General features: G+C 38.8%; 1 protein-coding gene across 2 annotated transcripts in view; it reads left to right on the top strand.

Annotated features, from left to right (window-relative positions):
* Window positions 1-22105, top strand: part of LOC128694430 (ATP-dependent RNA helicase DDX54) — a 57263-nt gene that overhangs the window by 13007 nt on the left and 22151 nt on the right. For both annotated transcript variants that reach the window (XM_070097952.1, XM_070097953.1), the window contains exons 6-12: window positions 822-1043; window positions 4087-4255; window positions 4678-4773; window positions 8190-8304; window positions 12551-12656; window positions 17198-17327; window positions 20495-20701. In XM_070097952.1, the coding sequence (XP_069954053.1) occupies window positions 822-1043; window positions 4087-4255; window positions 4678-4773; window positions 8190-8304; window positions 12551-12656; window positions 17198-17327; window positions 20495-20701 (1045 nt within the window). The remainder of the gene's footprint in view (window positions 1-821; window positions 1044-4086; window positions 4256-4677; window positions 4774-8189; window positions 8305-12550; window positions 12657-17197; window positions 17328-20494; window positions 20702-22105) is intronic.

The following is a 22105-nucleotide window of genomic DNA, read 5'->3' as shown; positions in this document are numbered from 1 at the left end:
TATTTCAGACAAATTTAGGACTAACTTAAAATTAGACAACATACTTTCCAGGGAATTCCAGGGATTCATGGAAACTGGTTAGCCAGACTTGAGCCCAGGAGATGGAAAGTAAAATGCCTGCACTTTACAGGAGGGGTTTGGGATATTGACTGTTTGGAGTGACATCTAAACTGTAGATGAATGGTTCAGAAAACCAACGAGTTGATAAATTAGACACATGTGCAACACTTGGGTATCTTTAATGTGGAAACATTTTTCCACACAGTGGCTTCATCAGTCCATACAAAGGAGAATGGTGAAGAACAGGAGGAGTTTGAGGTAATCAATATAATCAGTCAGTCCATCAATCTTGAAAAGAATACATATGTGCAAAGGAGTAGCTTATATACTGTAGGCAGGAGAGGTGCAGCAGTCGTAGGTGGTATCACATTGGTCCAATGTGGAAGTAGGTCATGCCCAAGGGTTAGACAAGTGAAGAATTCCCTATATTAAGATCCCAAGATGTTGCTGTGTCAGACAGGACTGTAGATGAACGTTTCGGAACTGTGTGGCGAAATGTTTCCACATTAAAGATTCCCAAGTGTTGCACATGTGTCTAGTTTATCGACATCTAAACTGTCGTATCAGAGCACCTCTGCAAAGACAGCAATTATGTATGAATGATGGTGAAAGTGTTGAACAATGATGAAAGTTTTTTCTTTCTTTTTGGGTTTTTCTTTCTTCTTGGGTCACTCTGCATTGGTGGGAAACAATAAATCTTCTATAAATCATTTATCTTGTTTGATTTCATGTGTTATAATTTTCTACATTTATTTATTCAGATTAGTTCATGTCTGTGTTGAGATGAACTTGAAGCTACAAAGTATTGAATATGTAGTTTTTGATGAGGCCGACCGACTGTATGAGATGGGATTCGCAGAGCAACTTACAGAAATACTAAAGCGACTCCCTGAAGTTCGTCAGACGCTCTTGTTTTCAGCTACCCTGCCGAAGATGCTCGTTGAATTTGCTCGTGCAGGCTTAACAGATCCTGTTCTTATCCGGTAAGTAAAACTAATATTGATTTTGAAATTAATGGTTTATAAAACTGCAGCACTTGGGTATCTTTTGTGGAAAAGTTTTGCCAGTCAGTGGCTTCATCAGTTCAGCACAGAGTAAAATAGGAAGGTGTGAAGGAGTTTAAGGTAATCAGTCCTTAAACCTGAAGATGATAGACTAAACACATTGCCTCTAGGATGAGGGGCTGATTATCTCAAACTCCTTCATGTCTTCCACCATTTTTCTCTGTAATGGACTGATGAAGGTATTGATTGGTGAAACATTTCCACAAGGAAAATACCCAAGTATCTCATTCAAATTTATCGATGTATAGAAAACAGGAAGGACCGCTGAGAATGTGCAAGCACAATAAATACATTATATTAATATAGCATGTGCTGTTGGGTAACATGAGTCAGTGTCAAAACATTCAGACACACTAGGGTTGTGGTTTCAAGGTACAGTACTTCATAAGAAAATTAAAAAGGAAATCCCTGCCAAACTTATTTTATTTATACTTTAAATTCTTATAAAAGTTATTTGAAATGATTTATAGTACATTATTTTAAGGTTATGAGGATAACAAAAAGATTAGGTGATGAAAGATTGAATATCAGATTGGAGGGAGAGAGTATGGAGGAGGTGAACGTATTCAGATATTTGGGAGTGGACGTGTCAGCGGATGGGTCTATGAAAGATGAGGTGAATCATAGAATTGATGAGGGAAAAAGAGTGAGTGGTGCACTTAGGAGTCTGTGGAGACAAAGAACTTTGTCCTTGGAGGCAAAGAGGGGAATGTATGAGAGTATAGTTTTACCAACGCTCTTATATGGGTGTGAAGCGTGGGTGATGAATGTTGCAGCGAGGAGAAGGCTGGAGGCAGTGGAGATGTCATGTCTGAGGGCAATGTGTGGTGTGAATATAATGCAGAGAATTCGTAGTTTGGAAGTTAGGAGGAGGTGCGGGATTACCAAAACTGTTGTCCAGAGGGCTGAGGAAGGGTTGTTGAGGTGGTTCGGACATGTAGAGAGAATGGAGCGAAACAGAATGACTTCAAGAGTGTATCAGTCTGTAGTGGAAGGAAGGCGGGGTAGGGGTCGGCCTAGGAAGGGTTGGAGGGAGGGGGTAAAGGAGGTTTTGTGTGCGAGGGGCTTGGACTTCCAGCAGGCATGCGTGAGCGTGTGTGATAGGAGTGAATGGAGACAAATGGTTTTTAATACTTGACGTGCTGTTGGAGTGTGAGCAAAGTAACATTTATGAAGGGATTCAGGGAAACCGGCAGGCCGGACTTGAGTCCTGGAGATGGGAAGTACAGTGCCTGCACTCTGAAGGATGGGTGTTAATGTTGCAGTTTAAAAACTGTAGTGTAAAGCACCCTTCTGGCAAGACAGTGATGGAGTGAATGATGGTGAAAGTTTTTCTTTTTCGGGCCACCCTGCCTTGGTGGGAATCGGCCGGTGTGATAATAAAAAAAAAAATATTTTACAACATCATTCTGTATTATATATTGGGTAACTTACACATTAGCAGTTAAATATTTACAGTAACCTTGATTAATAATTTCTAAGACTCATTCTTTGCCTGTTTTCTTTGTGAAATTAAATATGACACAAGTTTTGTTTTGTTTTTTTTTACCCTGGCTGTCTCCCACCAAGATAGGGTGACCCCAAAAAAAGAATAAACACTCTCATTCACACTATCACTGTCTTGCCAGAGGCACGTAGATATGACAGTTCAGATGTCCCTCCAAACAGCATATGTCATCACCCCACATATATATATTCTTTCTTTCTTTCAACACACTGGCTGTATCCCACTGAGGTGGGGTGGCCCAAAAGGAAAAACGAAAGTTTCTCCTTTTACATTTAGTAATATATACAGGAGAAGGGGTTACTAGCCCCTTGCTCCTGGCATTTTAGTTGCCTCTTACAACACGCAAGACTTATGGAGGAAGAATTCCGTTCCACTTCCTCATGGAGATAAGAGAAAATAAACAAGAACAAGAACTAGAAAGAAAACAGGAGAAAACCCAGAGGGGTGTGTGTGTGTGTGTGAGACAGAAAAATGGACACCAGCAATCCTACCATCATGTAAAATAATTACAGGCTTACATTTTACACTCACTTGGCAGGATGGTAGTACCTCCCTGGGCAGTTGCTGTTACCAACCTACTACCTAGAACATATATATATATATCTATTCTTATTATGGTACTGCAATGTGACACATAAACAAAAACAGTCACTTTTACCTGTTACTATATAAATGTTGTGAAATATCTTATACTTAAATTTGTAGGGACACCTGAAATATCATATTTTGAATTGGTATGAAATTTAATGAAAAATAGATTTTCAAATAGACTTTCAGCAAGCGTGCGTGAGCCTGTTAGATAGGAGTGAATGGAGACGAGTGGTTTTTGGGACCTGACGAGCTGTTGGATTGTGAGCAGGGTAATATTTTGTGAAGGGATTCAGGAAAACCGGTTAGCCGGACTTGAGTCCTGGAAGTGGAAAGTACAATGCCTGCACTTTCAAGGAGGGGTTTGGGATATTGGCTGTTTGGAGTGACATCTAAACTGTCGTATCTGAGCACCTCTGCAGAGACAGTAATTATGTATGAGTGATGGTGAAAGTGATGAATGATGATGAAAGTTTTTTTCTTTCTTTTTGGGTCACCCTGCCTCGGTGGGAAATGGCCGATGTATTAAAAAAAAAATAGATTTTCAAGATACCCACCTGGAATGGAATGAAAGTTAATATGCAGGGGCACATTTTTTTTGCTATAACACGAAAATAGTAGATTCAGTGGGTAAATAATATTTGCCTTAGTCACCCTCATGGTAACCCTTTTTTCTTTCCTTCCCTCAGTGACCATTTCCAAGCAAGATAGGGTGACCCATAAAAAAAGAAACATTCCTCTTTCCTTATGTACTTATATTTGGAAATGTAACGTGGGATTTTGTTAATCAGCATTGTTATATTGCTCATTAATGTTGCATTTACTCATCAAGATACTGATAAGAAAACTATTTTCGTTTTTACTTAGATTGGATGTTGAGCATGTTCTCTCTGAGAACTTGAAGATGGCATTCTTCAAATGTAACCCAGAAGATAAGTTGCCATTGTTATTTCATCTTCTGCAGTATATCATCAGTGGTTATCAGCAAACTGTCATATTTGCTGCAACAAAGCATCACGTTGAATATTTACACATGGTGAGTCCATTGGCAGTGTGCAACAATAATTTAGTAATTTTATTTTATAAGGTAGCAAAAGCTAGAGCTTTGTACATTAAAGAAGCTAATAATGTACTTGAAATACCCCTACATTCTGTATAGGAAGAGCATCAGAACAAATGTTAAAAAACCCCACTAGGAGGCAGTAAAATAATTCTGAATTTTCCTGTGGCATTAATTTCACATACACTCATTAGATCTTTACATATGCCTTATGATTAACATTACCTGAAAGATCAGAGGTATAAATTTACTGTTATAGTTGTGGATGATGTTTGGGTGTTTTTACATTGTAAAGTGAAGATTGATACTTAAGAAAAATGCAAAAACAGCTAGAGGAAAATAAGTTAACAGCTTTAAAATTGTAAATACAATATATGATTTATTCTCTCTCTCGGCAGGCATTGACTATGGCAAACATCCAAAATACGTATTGCTACTCTGATTTAGACTCATCCGCCAGAAAAATCAATGTTGCTAAATTCCAAACCAGAAAGGTAAAGTATCTCAATGGTTATCATATACTCTAATATTTATTGTTTAAAGTATGGCTGAAATGTTTTATTGCAGTCATATGTAATTTTGCAAAACCTTAATGAATTACTTAGACTAATAATATATTCCAAAAGACTATATGCAGTATGTGAACTTATTCAGAGATTTACAAGTGTTAAGGTCTGTGTACAGACTAAGATCCACCAAGCCTTAACAAAGTAGTTATCTTCCAAACCTTTATTTGTATATTTTTCAATTGTTAACTTCTTCTTTCAACAAGCCGGTCGTATCCCACCGAGGCAGGGTGGCCCAAAAACAAAAGCAAAAGTTTCTTAGCCCCTTACTCCCGGCATGATAGCCACCTCTTACAACACGCATGGCTTACAGAGGAAGATTTCTGTTCCACCTCCCCATGGAGATAGGAGGAAATAAACAAGAACAAGAACTAGTAAGAAAATAGAAGAAAACCCAGAGGGGTGTGTACATATATACTATATATAATGCATGTGTAGTGTGTAAGTAGAAGTAACAAGACGTATCTGAAATCTTCAAGGTTTCTTCTTCTTTTAATAAACCAGCCATATCCCACCAAGACAGAGTAGCCCAAAAGGAAGAACAAAAGTTTATCCTTTTTTTTTCTTCTTTTTTTTTTTAATGCACCAGCCATATCCCACCAAGGTGGAGTGGCCTGAAAAGAAAAACGAAAGTTTTTCTTTTAAAAAGAAAAGCTAAAGTTTTTCTTTTAAATTTAGTGCCCCAAGGCACTGTCCTGGCACCTCTGCTATTTCTCATCCTCATAGCAGACATAGATAAAAACACCCAGCATACTTTTGTATCATCATTTGTAGATGACACTAAAATAAGCATGAAAGTCACTGCAGTAGAGGACACTGAAAAATTACAGGAAGACATAAGTAGGGTTTTCCAGTGGGCAGTGGAGAACAACATGACATTCAGTGGTGATAAGTTCCAGCTGCTTAGGTATGGAAAGAATGAAGAATTAAAAGGAACACTATATACAAAACTCAAGAGGGTCACCAAATAGACCAAAAAAGGAACACGTAAAGGACCTGGGAATAATTATGTCAGCTGACCTTTCTTTTAAAGACCATAACAAGACAAAGATCACGACAGCCAAGAAGATGACGAAGTGGGTATTGAGAACTTTAAAAACAAGGGAAATACAGTGGACCCCCGGTTAACGATATTTTTTCACTCCAGAAGTATGTTCAGGTGCCAGTACTGACCGAATTTGCTTCCATAAGAAATATTGTGAAGTAGATTAGTCCATTTCAGACCCCCAAACATACACGTACAAACGCACTTACATAAATACACTTACATAATTGGTCACATTCGGAGGAAATCGTTATGCGGGGGTCCACTGTAATGCCGATGGTGACATTCTTCAAATTGCTAGTGATCCCTCACTTAGAATATTGCTCACTTCTGACAGCCCCTTTCAGTGCAGGAGAAATATCAGGGCTGGAACAAATACAGAGATTGTTTATGGCTCACATTGAGCCAGTAAAACACCTAAATTACTGGGAATGCCTTCAAGCCTTGAACATGTACTCATTGGAGCGGAGGAGAGAGAGATACATGATAATACCTGGAAAGTATTCGAGGGCCTGGTCCCAAATCTGCACACTGCCATAACAACATACTGGAGTGAGAGATATGGGAGGAAGTGTAAAATAAACCCTGTGAGGAGCAGGGGTGCGGTGGAGACAATAAGGGAACACTGTATCAACATCGGGGGTCCCAGACTATTCAACATCTTACAAGAAGATATCTGAAACACAGCTGAAACAAGTGTAGCAGCCTTCAAGAGGAAACTGGACAAGTATCTTCACCAGGTGCCATATCAACCAGGCTGTGATGGATATGTGGGGCAGCAGACCTCCAGCAGCAACAGCCTGGTTGACCAGGCAAGCACTAGACGAGCTTGGCCCATGGCCGGGCTCAGAGAGTAGAGAAACTCTCGACACTTTTCAAAGGTATAAAGGTATATATACAGGAGAAGGGGTTACTAGCCCCTTGCTCCCAGCACTGTAGTCACCTCTTACAACATGCATGGTTTACGGAGGAAGAATTCTGTTCCACTTTCCCATGTAGATAAGAGGAAATACAAAAGAACAAGAACTAGTAAGAAAATAGAAGAAAACCCAGAGGGGTGTGTACATATATATATCTTTCTTTCTTTCAACACACCGGCCGTATCCCTCCTAGGCGGAGTGGCCCAAAAGAAAAAAACGAAAGTTTCTCCTTTAACATTTAGTAATATATACAGGAGAAGGGGTTACTAGCCCCTTGCTCCTGGCATTTTAGTCACCTCTTACAACACGCATGGCTTACGGAGGAAGAATTCTGTTCCACTTCCCCATGTGTAGTGTGACCTAAGTGTAAGTAGAAGTAGCAAGACACGCCTGAAATCTTGCATGTTTCTTCTTCTTTCAACAAACCAGCCGTATCCCACCGAGGCAAGGTGGCCCAAAAAGAAAAACAAAAGTTTCTCTTTTTAAATTTATTAATTTATACAGGAGAAGGGGTTACTAGCCCCTTGCTCCCGGCATTTTAGTCGCCTCTTACAACACGCATGGCTTACGGAGGAAGAATTCTGTTCCACTTCCCCATGGAGATAAGAGGAAATAAACAAGAACAAGAACTAGAAAGAAAATAGCAGAAAACCCAGAGGGGTGTATGTGTATATGTGCTTGTACATGTATGTGTAGTGTGACCTAAGTGTAAGTAGAAGTAGCAAGGCGTACCTGAAATCTTGCATGTTTATGAGACAGAAAAACAGGACACCAACAATCCTACCATCATGTAAAACAATTACCGGCTTCTGTTTTACACTCACTTTGCAGGACGGTAGTACCTCCTTGGGCAGTTGCTGTCTACCAACTTACTACCTAGGATTTGTTAACTTATTAAAATATAAAAGCATAGCTAATACACATAGTATAGAGGAGTATAGCACCTCCTGTGTATGGAACATGTCGAGAAGGATTGGAATGATATTGTGAAAGGTAGGGGCTTTTTGAACATCCAGCAGGCATGTTAAAGTAGGTTAGCTCAGGTTAAACAGAAACAACTGATTTATAGTATTTGAAATGTGATAGGATTCAGGAAGTCTAGTTGAACTTGCCTGAATTCAGAAAGTGGGAGATAGAATGCTTACACTTTGAACAGTAGATGGGGAGGCTACATTTCGGTGAGTCTTTAAAATTATACCGGTACACTTCTGGAAAGATAGCAAGGAATTGAGTGACGTTCAATTCACTTGAACTTTATAAGGTCATCATGTTAGGTGGGAAATGGCCGATATGTTTAAAAAATCTCTTGGAAAATGATCTTTCTTAACTCAAATGTTGTTGCAGATTGAAAATAATTTTAGTTTGATAATATTTAACAGGTTCGATGTCTGATTGTGACAGATGTAGCAGCTCGAGGGATTGATATTCCTTTGCTTGATAATGTCATCAACTTTAACTTCCCTGCAAAACCAAAACTATTTGTTCATAGAGTTGGTAAGTTTCATCATAATTGTGAAATGTTTTAACGACTGTATATCTTTTTTCTTAGACATAAACAAAAAAGAGATTGCTCTTCTTATTATCAATGCTTCTTTTGTTTAATCCTGTAACATCATCCATTGGTTTTCACTTTTTGCTCTCTATCACTGTTTAGACATTCAACTTGAACTTTTAATTCTTTCTTCTCTTCAAGTGTTTTTTATTTATTCATCTAATAAAGGTGCTTCTCTTTTCTACATTCTAACCTAATGTTTTGCATTTCTCTTAATCTTTACTATCCTACTATATCTTTTTTAACCCCTTAACTGACATACCAAGAAAAAATTCCTGTTTTTGTGTGACAAAATTGTTTGGAAAAAAAAAAATTTTTTTTTCTTACAGAATGAAAGAGTGCATTTTTATCAATCAAATAAGACTAAAATGAGGAAATCCAATAAAAATTTATGATTTTATGGCGTGTTGAAATTGGCAAAAAAAAAAAATGACCACTCATTGCCAATGGTGGCATAAATATACCAGCGACATTTGTATTGCAATTTATTGATGCTAAATTGTGATTGTCTTTCAGTTTTAAATTGTTTTTAATGTTTAGCATTAGACACACTAATTTCTTATAATATTAGATATGTTTCAAGATGTTTTAGTAATTCCAACACGAAAAAATGCTTAGCTCAACATTGCTCCACTTGAAATATACTGTATAAATTGAAATATTATTTTTTTATTCTATTTTTTTACTGCTTCGATATTTTAACACCATGTTCAGGGGATACTTATGATATTACAATTCTTTCAAAGGTGTAATACTCCTCAAAACATGAAAATAAGTCACATTGTTTGACTATATTTAGTTAGACATCCAGTAGTCTGTACAGTGTCTTGAAGGATTTTTCTATATAAGATTTTATACTTCTTTCAATGCACCAGCCGTATCCCACTGCAGCGGGGTGGCCTAAAAGAAAAAATGAAAGTTTCCTTTTACATTTAGCAATATATACAGGAGATGGGGTTACCTAGCCCCTTGCTCCTGGCATTTTGGTCACTTTGTACTACACGCATGGCTTACGGAGGAAGAACAAGAACTAGTAAGAAAAATAGAAGAAAACCCAGAAAGGTGTATATATACAGTGGACCCTCGGTTATTGGCCATAATCCATTCCAGAAGGCCAGCCTAAAACCGAAATGGCCAATAACCGAAATAATTATTCGCATGAGAATTATTGTAAATACAATTAATCCGTTCCAGACACCCAAAAATATTAACAAAAAATACATTCTTTAGAGATTAATTATAGTTTTACATACACAAAACAATGAGAACTAAATAAAATAAATACATGAACAATTAAATCAGTATTACATACCTTTATGGAAGATAGGAAGGAAAGTTTATTGTTTGGAAGGGAAATCCCCCTCCATAAGGACTTCAGGTATCAAAGCCTTCTCTGAGGTTACTTCCCTTCTTTGTCTTTTAATGCCACTAGGACCAGCTTGAGAGTCACTGGACCCCTGTTGCATAAAATATCTGTCCAGAGAGCTCTGTTTCTGGCATCTCTTTAAGATTTCCCTGAAGTGGGACAAGGTTCTAACTGAACCTGTTGCAGATGTAACTTGTTTCAGCTTGGTCAGGGTGATATTTCTCAGCAAAAGCTTAGACCCTAGTCCACATTGCACAAATCTCCTTAATCTCTGAAGAAGGCACCTCCTTTGCTCCCTCTTCCTCCTCCTCTGAAGCAAGTTCCTGAGCTGTGGTCTGTTGCTGTTCCAGATGATGCTCTTGCAGCTCTTCAGTGGTTAGCTCTTCCCTGTGGTCCTCCACGAACTCTTCCACATCCTCACTACTAACCTCCAACCCCATGGACTTGCCCAGAGATACAGTGGGTTCCACAACAGGTGTAGGGTCCTCATGGTCAGCCCCAAACCCTTCATAATCCCTCTCTTGGACACATTTTGGCCACAATTTTCTCCAAGCAGAGTTCACAGTCCTGGAAGTCACTCCTTCCCAAGCCTTTCCTATAAGGCTTATGCATTGGAGGATATTGAAGTGATTCCTCCAAAACTCTCTTAGGGTCAACTCTGTGTCCATGGTCACTTCAAAGCACCTTTGAAAGACTGCTTTGATGTACAATGTTTTGAAGTTAGAAATGACCTGCTGGTCCATGGGCTGGATGAGACGAGTGGTGTTAGGAGGCAAGAACTTCACTGTGATGAAACGGAGTTCCACAGACAATAGGTCTACCAAGTTTGGAGGATGAGCAGGAGCATTGTCCAGTACCAGGAGGCACTTGAGTGGCAATTTATGTTCCAGGAGGTATTTTTTCACACTCGGGCCAAACACATCATTCACCCACTCTTTGAAAATTTGCCTTGTGACCCATGCATTATTGTTAGCCCTCTACATCACACACAGTTTACTCTTGAAAACATTGTGTTTCTTGAGCACTCTTGGATTTTCAGAGTGATACACCAGTAAAGGCTTCACTTCGAAATCCCCAGTAGCATTAGCACAGAACAAAAGAGTAAGCCTGTCTTTCATAGGCTTGTGTCCAGACAGGGCCTTCTCCTCCTGCATAATGTAGGTCCTTTTTGGTATTTTCTGCCGAAACAGGCCTGTTTCGTCACAATTGAACACTTGTTGGGGGAGGAATCCTTTAGCCTCTATGTACCCCATGAAATCTTACACAAATTTTTCAGCCGCACATTTATCAGAACATGCAGCCTCTTCATGCCTTACCACACTGTGTATGCCACTACACTTCTTAAATCTCTCAAACCAGCCTTTGCTGGCCCTTGTTCCAGGCATTTGGTATACAAGATCTGCATACAACTGCTTTGCCTTCTCACAAATCACTGACTCCACAACACTATTTCCCACTAATTGTTTTTCCCTGATCCACAACAATAATAACTTTTCCATATCTTCCATTATTGGTGACCTTTGTTTCGTTATCATTTTTACTCCTTTGGCAACATCAGATTCATTGATTTGTTCTTTCTTTGCCAAGATGGAAGTGATGGTAGATTTGTTTTTCCCATACATCCTGGCAAGTTCCAACACATGCATATCACTCTCAAATTTTTCAGTCACTTTTCTCTTAAATTCCATCATGTTTCTCATTCTCTTTACCACAGGAACTTTACTATTAACTTACTTTGGGGGCCATGCTTACTTTTTATACAGTTACACTTAATAACAAAGAAAAATACTGATTTATAGCAAAATGTTTGCATGAATAAGCAGAAGCTTCCTCACTCAACCAGCGACACAGCTACACTGACTCAGGAACGCGCGAGCATCGCCAGCCGATAAGTGTCCAATGTGGCCGATGAGTGAAATAACGGCCGATAACCGGGAGCTGAAAAAACGGCCGATAAGTGAGTTGGCTGACAAGCAGAATCCCCAATAACCGAGGGTTCACTGTATATGCTTGTACATGTATGTGTAGTGTGACCTAAGTGTAAGTAGAAGTAGCAAGACATACCTGAAATCTTGCATGTTTATGAGACGGAAAAAAGATACCAGCAATCCTACCATCATGTCTGACAATTACAGGCTTTCGTGTTACACTCACTTGGAAGGACAATAGTACCTCCCTTGGTGGTTGCTGTTTACCAACCTACTACCTAGGAAGATTTTATACTATTGAATGTAAAATATGAATAATATTTCTTCTTCTTTCAACAAATCGGCCGTATCCCACCAAGGCACGGTGGCCCAAAAAAGAAAAACAAAAGTTTCTCTTTTTTAAATTTAGTAATTTATACAGAAGGGGTTACTGGCCCCTTGCCCCTGCCATTTTAGTTGCCTCTTACAACATGCATGGCTTATGGAGGAAGAATTCTGTTCCACTTCCCCAAGGAGATCAGAGGATATAAACAAGAACTAGTAAGAAAATAGAAGAAAACCCAGAGGGGTGTGTGCATATATTTGCTTGTACATGCATGTGTAGTGTGACCTAAGTGTAAGTAGAAGTAGCAAGACGTACCTGAAATCTTGCATGTTTTTGAGACAGAAAAGACACCACTAATCCTACCATCATGTAAAACAATTATAGGTTTTAGTTTTACACTAACTTGGCAGGACAGTAGTACCTCCCTGGGTGGTTGCTGTCTACCAACCTACTACCTAGGAAGATTTTATACTATTGAATGTAAAATATGAATAAACACATGTGTATTTATTTGTATATGAAATAAAAGCTGAGCTAGCTGTAAAATGCTTGAAGGTTTGCAATTGCAGGTAGAGTTGCTCGTGCTGGTAGGACAGGCGTTGCTTATTCCTTCGTCGCAGCTGATGAGGCACCATACCTCTTGGATTTGCACCTCTTTCTTTCTAAGGAACTCAGGTTAGTCTCTCATGTTCATATTCCATGTCAAGTAATTATTTTCAGTTCCCCCTTAAAAGAAAAACTGAAGTGTTTCCATTTTTATTTTTAACACATCAGCCATCTCCCACCAAGGCAGGGTGACACCCCCCTAAAAAAAAAAAATGCTTTCACCATCATTCACACATAATCACTGTCTTTGCAGAGGTGCCCAGATATTATAGTTCAGATGTCACTCCAGACAGCCAATATCCTAGATCCCTCCTTTCAAGTGCAGGTGTTATACTTTCCACCTCCAGGACTTAAGCCCAGCTAACTGGACTTGAGTTCAGTATAAATTACTTTTAGTAATTTATACTTTTAGTAATTTATTACTTTTAGTAATTTATACTTTTAGTAATTTATTACTTTTAGTAATTTATACAGAAAGGGTTACTAGCCTCTTACTTCTAGCATTGTAGTTACCTCTTACAACACTCATGGCTTACGAAGGAAGGACGTTTTCTGCTTTCCCAAATTATAGGGAAAATATTTGTGTATGTAGATTTCTCTGTGTACTGTACTGGTTTATGTGAATTTCATTACTCTGTAACCCTGTCAGAGGGAATATTTTTGGTCTTTGGTTTCTTGCTTTTAATACTCTGAGAATGGAATCCCTTAAAGGATCATTTTATGCATTAGCACAGTGAATTGGTTGTTATGAGTATTACAGCTCCCTTCTGGTTGCTTAGGGAATTACAGTACAATAATTTTAACTTAGGTTAGAAAATCTTTGTCACCAATTGGGCAACACCTGGGCAGCACCTGGGCAACACCTGGGTACTGCTGATGGTGAATGAAGGAAAAAAGTTTAAGGAAACATACCTAAAGTCTGCCCACCCCATGATTGAGCCCAAGTCTTACAGTTGTGAGCCCTGAGTCAAAGAGGCTACCACTGAGCTACTAGCCACCTAATTAATGAAAAAATATTGTACTCTAACACATCAAGTATGTATTTAAGTCACTACTTTTTCAGTAACATACTTTGCACTTTACTCATAATGATAAATCAATCATATTGAAAATCATAAAAATGAAAGAATGAATGTGTTAATAAGCAAATGCCTATAAATTCTTGAAGTAGGGATCAGTATCAGGAGAGAAATATATGTGATTATAGGTAGAAAATTATTTGATCAAATTGAAACTTTTTTTTTTTTTTTTTCCCAACAAGTCGGCCGTCTCCCACCGAGGCAGGGTGACCCAAAAAAGAAAGAAAATCCAAAAAAAAAGAAAATACTTTGATCATCATTCAACACCTTCACCACACTCGCACATTATCACTGTTTTTACAGAGGTGCTCAGAATACAACAGTTTAGAAGCATATACATATAAAGATACACAACATATCCCTCCAAACTGCCAACCCTGCTCACACTCCAACAGATCGTCAGGTCCCAAGTACCATTCGTCTCCATTCACTCCTATCTAACACGCTCACGCACGCTTGCTGGAAGTCCAAGCCCCTTGCCCACAAAACCTCCTTTACCCCCTCTCTCCAACCCTTTCGAGGACGACCCCTACCCCGCCTTCCTTCCCCTATAGATTTATATGCTTTCCATGTCATTCTACTTTGATCCATTCTCTCTAAATGACCAAACCACCTCAACAACTCCTCTTCTGCCCTCTGACTAATACTTTTATTAACTCCACACCTTTTCCTAATTTCCACACTCTGAATTTTCTGCATAATATTTACACCACACATTGCCCTTAAACAGGACATCTCCACTGCCTCCAACCGTCTCCTCGCTGCTGCATTTACCACCCAAGCTTCACACCCATATAAGAGTGTTGGTACTACTATACTTTCATACATTCCCTTCTTTGCCTCCATAGATAACGTTTTTTGACTCCACATATACCTCAACGCACCACTCACCTTTTTTCCCTCATCAATTCTATGATTAACCTCATCCTTCATAAATCCATCCGCTGACACGTCAACTCCCAAGTATCTGAAAACATTCACTTCTTCCATACTCCTCCTCCCCAATTTGATATCCAATTTTTCTTTATCTAAATCATTTGACACCCTCATCACCTTACTCTTTTCTATGTTCACTTTCAACTCTCTACCTTTACACACATTCCCAAACTCATCCACTAACCTTTGCAATTTTTGTTTAGAATCTCCCATAAGCACAGTATCATCAGCAAAAAGTAACTGTGTCAATTCCCATTTTGAATTTGATTCCCCAAAATTTAATCCCACCCCTCTCCCGAACACCCTAGCATTTACTTCCTTTACAACCCCATCTATAAATATATTAAACAGCCATGGTGATATTACACATCCCTGTCTAAGACCTACTTTTACCGGGAAGTAGTCTCCCTCTCTTCTACACACCCTAACCTGAGCCTCACTATCCTCATAAAAACTCTTTACAGCATTTAATAACTTACCACCTATTCCATATACTTGCAACATCTGCCACATTTCTCCTCTATCCACTCTATCATATGCCTTTTCTAAATCCATAAATGCAATAAAAACTTCCCTACCTTTATCTAAATACTGTTCACATATATGCTTCAATGTAAACACTTGATCTACACATCCCCTACCCACTCTGAAACCTCCTTGCTCATCCGCAATCCTACATTCTGTCTTACCTTTAATTCTTTCAGTTATAACCCTACTGTACACTTTTCCTGGTATACTCAGTAAACTTTTTTATTATTTTTATTATCACACCGGCCGATTCCCACCAAGGCAGGGTGGCCCGAAAAAGAAAAACTTTCACCATCATTCACTCCATCACTGTCTTGCCAGAAGGGTGCTTTACACTACAGTTTTTAAACTGCAACATTAACACCCCTCCTTCAGAGTGCAGGCACTGTACTTCCCATCTCCAGGACTCAAGTCCGGCCTGCCGGTTTCCCTGAATCCCTTCATAAATGTTACTTTGCTCACACTCCAACAGCACGTCAAGTATTAAAAACCATTTGTCTCCATTCACTCCTATCAAACACGCTCACGCATGCCTGCTGGAAGTCCAAGCCCCTCGCACACAAAACCTCCTCTATAATTTTTAGTCTCTTTTGTCCCCTTTCCCTTTATATAAAGGGACTATACATGCTCTCCACCAATCCCTAGGTACCTTCCCCTCTTTCATACATTTATTAAACAAAAGTACCAACCACTCCAACACTATATCTCCCCCTGCTTTTAACATTTCTGTCATGATCCCATCAGTTCCAGCTGCTTTACCCCCTTTCATTTTACGTAATGCCTCACGTACCTCCCCCACACTTACATTCTGCTCTTCTTCACTCCTAAAAGATGGTATACCTCCCTGACCAGTGCATGAAATTACTGCCTCTGTTTCTTCCTTAACATTTAAAAGTTCCTCAAAATATTCTCGCCATCTACCTAATACCTCCATCTCCCCATCTACTAACTCCCCTACTCTGTTTTTAACTGACAAATCCATACTTTCCCTAGGCTTTCTTAACTTGTTTAATTCACTCCAAAATTTTTTCTTATTTTCATTAAAATTTCTTGACAGTGCCTCTCCCACTCTATCATCTGCTCTCCTTTTGCACTCTCTCACCACTCTCTTTACCTTTCTTTTACTCTCCATATACTCTGCTCTTCTTATAACACTTCTGCTTTGTGAAAACCTCTCATAAGCTACCTTTTTCTCTTTTATCACACCCTTTACTTCATCATTCCATCAATCACTCCTCTTTCCTCCTGCCCCCACCCTCCAATAACCACAAACTTCTGCCCCACATTCTAATACAGTGGACCCCCGGTTAACAATATTTTTTCACTCTGGAAGTATGTTCAGGTGCCAGTACTGACCGAATTTGTTCCCATAAGGAATATTGTGAAGTAGATTAGTCCATTTCAGACCCCCAAACATACACGTACAAACGCACTTACAAAAATACACTTACATAATTGGTCGCATTCGGAGGTAATCGTTATGCGGGGGTCCACTGTACTGCATTTTTAAAACTATTCCAACCCTCTTCAACTCCCCCACTACTCATCTTTGCACTAGCCCACCTTTCTGCCAATAGTCGCTTATATCTCACCCGAACTTCCTCCTCCCTTAGTTTATACACTTTCACCTCCCTCTTACTTGTTGTTGCCTCCTTCCTCTTTTCCCATCTACCTCTTACTCTAACTGTAGCTACAACTAAATAATGATCCGATATATCAGTTGCCCCTCTATAAACATGTACATACTGGAGCCTACCCATCAACCTTTTATCCACCAATACATAATCTAATAAACTACTTTCATTACGTGCTACATCATACCTTGTATATTTATTTATCCTCTTTTTCATAAAATATGTATTACTTATTACCAAATCTCTTTCTACACATAGCTCAATTAAAGGCTCCCCATTTACATTTACCCCTGGCACCCCAAATTTACCTACTACTTCCTCCATAACATTTTTACCCACTTTAGCATTGAAATCCCCAACCACCATATATGAAACATATATGGTGAAGTATTGAATAGTCTCAGAGATAAATAACAATTATTATATGTTTCAGAATTGCACCACACCCTCCTGATAAGAGCATGATTGATGACTGGAATTATATGTATGGCTCAGTTCCACAAACTCTTTTGGATAATGAAACTGAACAGATCAATTATATGAACAAAACTTCAACCGAATTTGTAAGTGTGTTTAAATTTTTGTAATTTTGTCATATTGTCATAGCAAGTGTCATAACACAGGCGATATTCTCCTGAAAATCATTGTCTTGTGTAAAATAGCATTATATAAGTGTGTGTGTAAAGGTAGAAAGTTGAGAGTGAACATAGAAAAGAGTAAGGTAATGAGGGTGTCAAATGATTTAGATAAAGAAAAATTGGATATCAAATTGGGGAGGAGTATGGAAGAAGTGAATGTTTTCAGATATTTGAGAGTTGATGTGTCAGTGGATGCATTTATGAAGGATGAGGTTAATCATAGAATTGATGAAGGAAAAAAGGCGAGTGGTGCGTTGAGATATATGTGGAGACAAAAAACGTTATCTATGGAGGCAAAGAAGGGAATGTATGAAAGTATAGTAGTACCAACACTCTTATATGGGTGTGAAGCTTGGGTTGTAAATGTTGCAGGGAGGAAGCGGTTGGAGGCAGTGGAGATGTCCTGTCTAAGGGCAATGTGTGGTGTAAATATTATGCAGAAAATTCGGAGTGTGGAAATTAGGAGAAGGTGTGGAGTTAATCAATGTATTAGTCAGAGGGCTGAAGAGGGGTTGTTGAGGTGGTTTGGCCATTTTGAGAGAATGGATCAAAGTAGAATGACATGGAGAGCGTATAAATCTGTAGGGGAAGGAAGGCGGGGTAGGAGTCATCCTCGAAAAGGTTGGGGGGAGGGGGTAGAGGAGGTTTTGTGGGCAAGGGGCTTGGACTTCCAGCAAGCGTGTGTGAGCGTGTTAGATAGGAGTGATTGGAGACAAATGGTATTTGGGACCTGACGAGCTGTTGGAGTGTGAGCAGGGTAATATTTAGTGAAGGGATTCAGGGAAACCGGTTATTTTTTATATAGCCAGACTTGAGTCCTGGTAATGGGAAGTACAATGCCTGCACTTTAAAGGAGGGGTTTGGGATATTGGCAATTTAGAGGGATATATTGTGTACTTTTATGCGTATATGCTTCTCAACTGTTGTATTCTGAGCACCTCTGCAAAAACAGTGATTATGTGTGAGTGAGGTGAAAGTTTTGAATGATGATGAAAGTATTTTCTTTTTGGGGATTTTCTTTCATTTTGGGTCACCCTGCGTCGGTGGGAGACGGCCGACTTGTTAAAAAAAAAAATAAGGTGAAGAACATGGGAAGAATAGTTACATTCTTGATACTTCCAAAAATGGCAATTAACTTTTTTAAAGATCCTGTTTTATCTTTCCTTACATTCTATTAGACATTGTCTTACCAGAAGTGTGCTGATATCATAGCTCAAATGGCCCACTGAACTGCATCATTCCCACTCTTCCTCCAAAGTACAGCTACTGTACTTTCCACTTCCAAAATTCATGTCCGAATAACCAGACTTAAGTTCTGGACATGTCAAATGTTACTGTAGTTTGCTCACATTCTACTCACTCCTATCTAACATGATTCCACTCATTCCTATCTAACATGCTTGTTGGTTCTCAAAGTCCCTAGTACTCAAAACCTCCCATACCCCCCTCCCTCCAACTCAGATATATATATGCCCTCCCCTTCTTCCCTCCACCTCAGATATATATGCCCTCCTGGTCATTCTTTTTTGCTTCATCCTTTAAATGTCCAGACCACCTCAGCAACCTCTTCTCCCCCCTTTGAATGATACTTTTCGTAACTACACACCATCTAATCTCCTAGCTTAGAAGTCTGTATAATATTCACACTACACATTGCATCCATTGCATCACTGCATCCAGCCTCCTCTTCAATGTGACATTTAACCCTTTCAGGGTTTCTGACGTACTAGTATGGCTTACGCACCAGGGTTATTGACGTACTAGTATGCCTAAATTCTAGCGCCCTCAAATCTAGCAAGAGAAAGCTGGTAGGCCTACATATGAAAGAATGGGTCTATGTGGTCAGGGTGTGCAGTATAAAAAAATCCTGCAGCACACAGTACGTAATGAGAAAAAAAAAACTTTGACCATGTTTTTGGTTTAAAACAGCGACTTTGCACTGTATTTTCGTATGGTATTTATGGTTGTATTCTAGTTTTCCTGGTCTTATTTTATAGAATGGAAGACATATTACAGAAATTGAGACGATTTTGACTGGTTTCACAATGAAAAGTACCTTGAAATTGAACTCAGAGTAGCAGAAATGTCCAATTTTTGCTAAAGTTCAAAAGTAAACAAATCATGCCACGCATCCAATACATGTCAACTGGTGAGTCTAATATTCTTTCACAAGTGCGCTGATATTATTTATACCATTTCTACACTAATACAGTAATTTGCATAACAGTAAATCTTCTATTTTTTGTGAGAATAAAAATTCAAAGTGGAAAGCAAAAGAAATGTAAGAGGAGCCTGGGGACATGACTAATGAACAGAGGAAATGTTATTTTAGTGCCAGGAATGTCTTTCTTGTTTATTCTGGACCCTATTTGGAAATTGGCATCTTTCGAAATTTGTGTGAAATTGGCAAAATTGCTAATTTCTGACCACTTTGTTGGATAATTAAAATCGGGAATGGGTGGTTTTTTGTACTCATTCGGTAGAAAAAATGGAGTTCTAGTGAAATAGTTATGATTTTTGTCGACTAGTACACTGGAATTGGCCAAAAATAGGGTTCAAAGTGAGCAAAATCGCTGATGCATAAACATCGTCGAGACCGCTAACTTCACGAGAGCATAATTCCATAAGTTTTCCATCAAATTTCATAATTTTGGTGTCATTATGATCGGGAAAAGATTATCTTTTCATAAGATTTTTTTTTTTTTTTTTTTTCCCCCGAAAAATTTTTGACCCTGAGAACAAGTTTCGGAGAGGGCCTTTCAACCCTGAAAGGGTTAAAACCAATGCTTCACACCCATATAACAGTGTGGGTACCACTAAACTCTAGTACATTCCCCTCTTCACCTCCACGGACAAGATTCTTCACCTCCATAGGTGCCTCAGTGCACCAGACACCTTTATTCTAATCATCATCTCTGTGGGTCACCTCGTCAAACATGTGCCAAAGATGATAGTATTTGAGAAAGTAATAACCAGGAAAATGCAGTAGGATTGTAATAGTGTGGACAGTGGTAGTTGTTGATTTTTAAAGGCTACAAATCCTAGTTGTGAAAAACTGAATGCAACTTTTTTCTTTTTATTTTCACTTTCAGGCAAGTATGAAAAAGGTTATTGGAAATGCCTACAAGCAGTATGTAAAGTCTCGTCCAGCCCCCAGCAGTGAGAGTATTAAACGTATGAAGGAGAATCATGTTGTCTGCACTGTTGGTTTGCACCCTCTTTTGATTAATGACAGTAATGATATGGAGAAGCGTCGTCTGGAAATGCTGCATACCCTGAAAACCCTTCAACCAAAAGGAGTAATATATAGTATATTTTTATGTTATGTTGTGATCTGATTCTATTGATTTTGAGATCACTGTCTCTGATTAGTTTCTCGTTTTTGAAGAGGGTCAGGTCTAGTATGCTTTGCTCCTTGTAGGTCTTGTTTTCTGTTGGTTCAAGCAAACTTTTCAGAGCCCTAATAACTCAGGTATGTGTCTACTGGCCTAACATACTTCCCAGTACTATGTCTAATAAAATGCTTTTGTCTACCATCTTCCATTAACCACGTGGAAGGTTGAGATCTAAGGAGGATAATATTTGGTATAGGGTTGTCAAGGTTTTTAAGACAGATGTCTGTCTTCCTTATCTGCTAATTATGCTTGTACAGTAAATAAGCCATTGCTGACAATAGCTTATTTACTGTACAAGCATAATTAGCAGATTTTTTTCAGTACAGCCATCTTTCACTAAGGTAAGGTGATTCAGCAAAGAAAACACTTTAATTGTACTTCATTTAGTCATTGTTTTGCCAGAAGGGTGCAAACACTACAGTTCAGATGACCCTTCATTCCGCAGCATCCCCACCCCTCCTTCAGGGTACAGGCACTATACTTTCCACCAGGATTCACATCTGGCTAACCAGTTTCCTTGAATACTTTCATGAATGTTACTTTGCTCACACTCCAACAGCTTGTCAAATCATAAAAACCACTTTCCTCCACTCCTGTCTAACACACACAAGCTTGTTGAATGTCTGATCCCCTAGCACTCAAAGCCTCCTTTACCCCTTTCCTCCATCTTTTCCAAGGATGACTCCTACCCTCCTTCCCTCTATCCTTAAATTTATATACCCTACTAATCCTATTTTTCTCCTCAACAATTCCTCCTCAACCCTCTAAATAATACTTTTGGTAACTACGCACCTCCTAATCTCCAAACTCTGATTCTTTTTCTCCACTGAAGTTCCCAGTACTTTCACTGCATCATTTGATGAGTAAAAGTTCATTACAACAAGGTGAGTTTCTTACATAGATTCTCACTTCTAAATGTTGTTGTATTAACACACTTGCATGTAGTTTTGCACTCTAGATGGGTTTTTCCTCCAACTTTGGTTTCACCATTTTTTTTCTTTCTTTGAAAAACAAAAAAAAAAAATTATAGTTTTTGATATTGTGGAAGCATTTTTCAGATGCTTCAATGTACCTAAATGAGAATATTGGAACTCAGGTTACATTTTGTCTGAGTAAGTCATTGTAAACTGGAAGATTTTCTTTTTAATTATTTTTGTAATTTCTTTCTTACAGCCTCAGTAAATCTTAACCCTTTGACTGTCGGTATCGAATATACATGTCTTACGAGCTAGTGTTGGTGACGTTTTAATATGCCAAAATTCTAGAGGCTTCAGATCAAGCAGGAGAAAACTGGTAGGCCCACATGTG

This window comes from Cherax quadricarinatus, chromosome 60, assembly GCF_038502225.1.
Source record: "Cherax quadricarinatus isolate ZL_2023a chromosome 60, ASM3850222v1, whole genome shotgun sequence".
NCBI classification, from domain to species: Eukaryota; Metazoa; Arthropoda; class Malacostraca; order Decapoda; family Parastacidae; genus Cherax; species Cherax quadricarinatus.
This window is presented reverse-complemented; position numbering and strand designations above follow the sequence as displayed.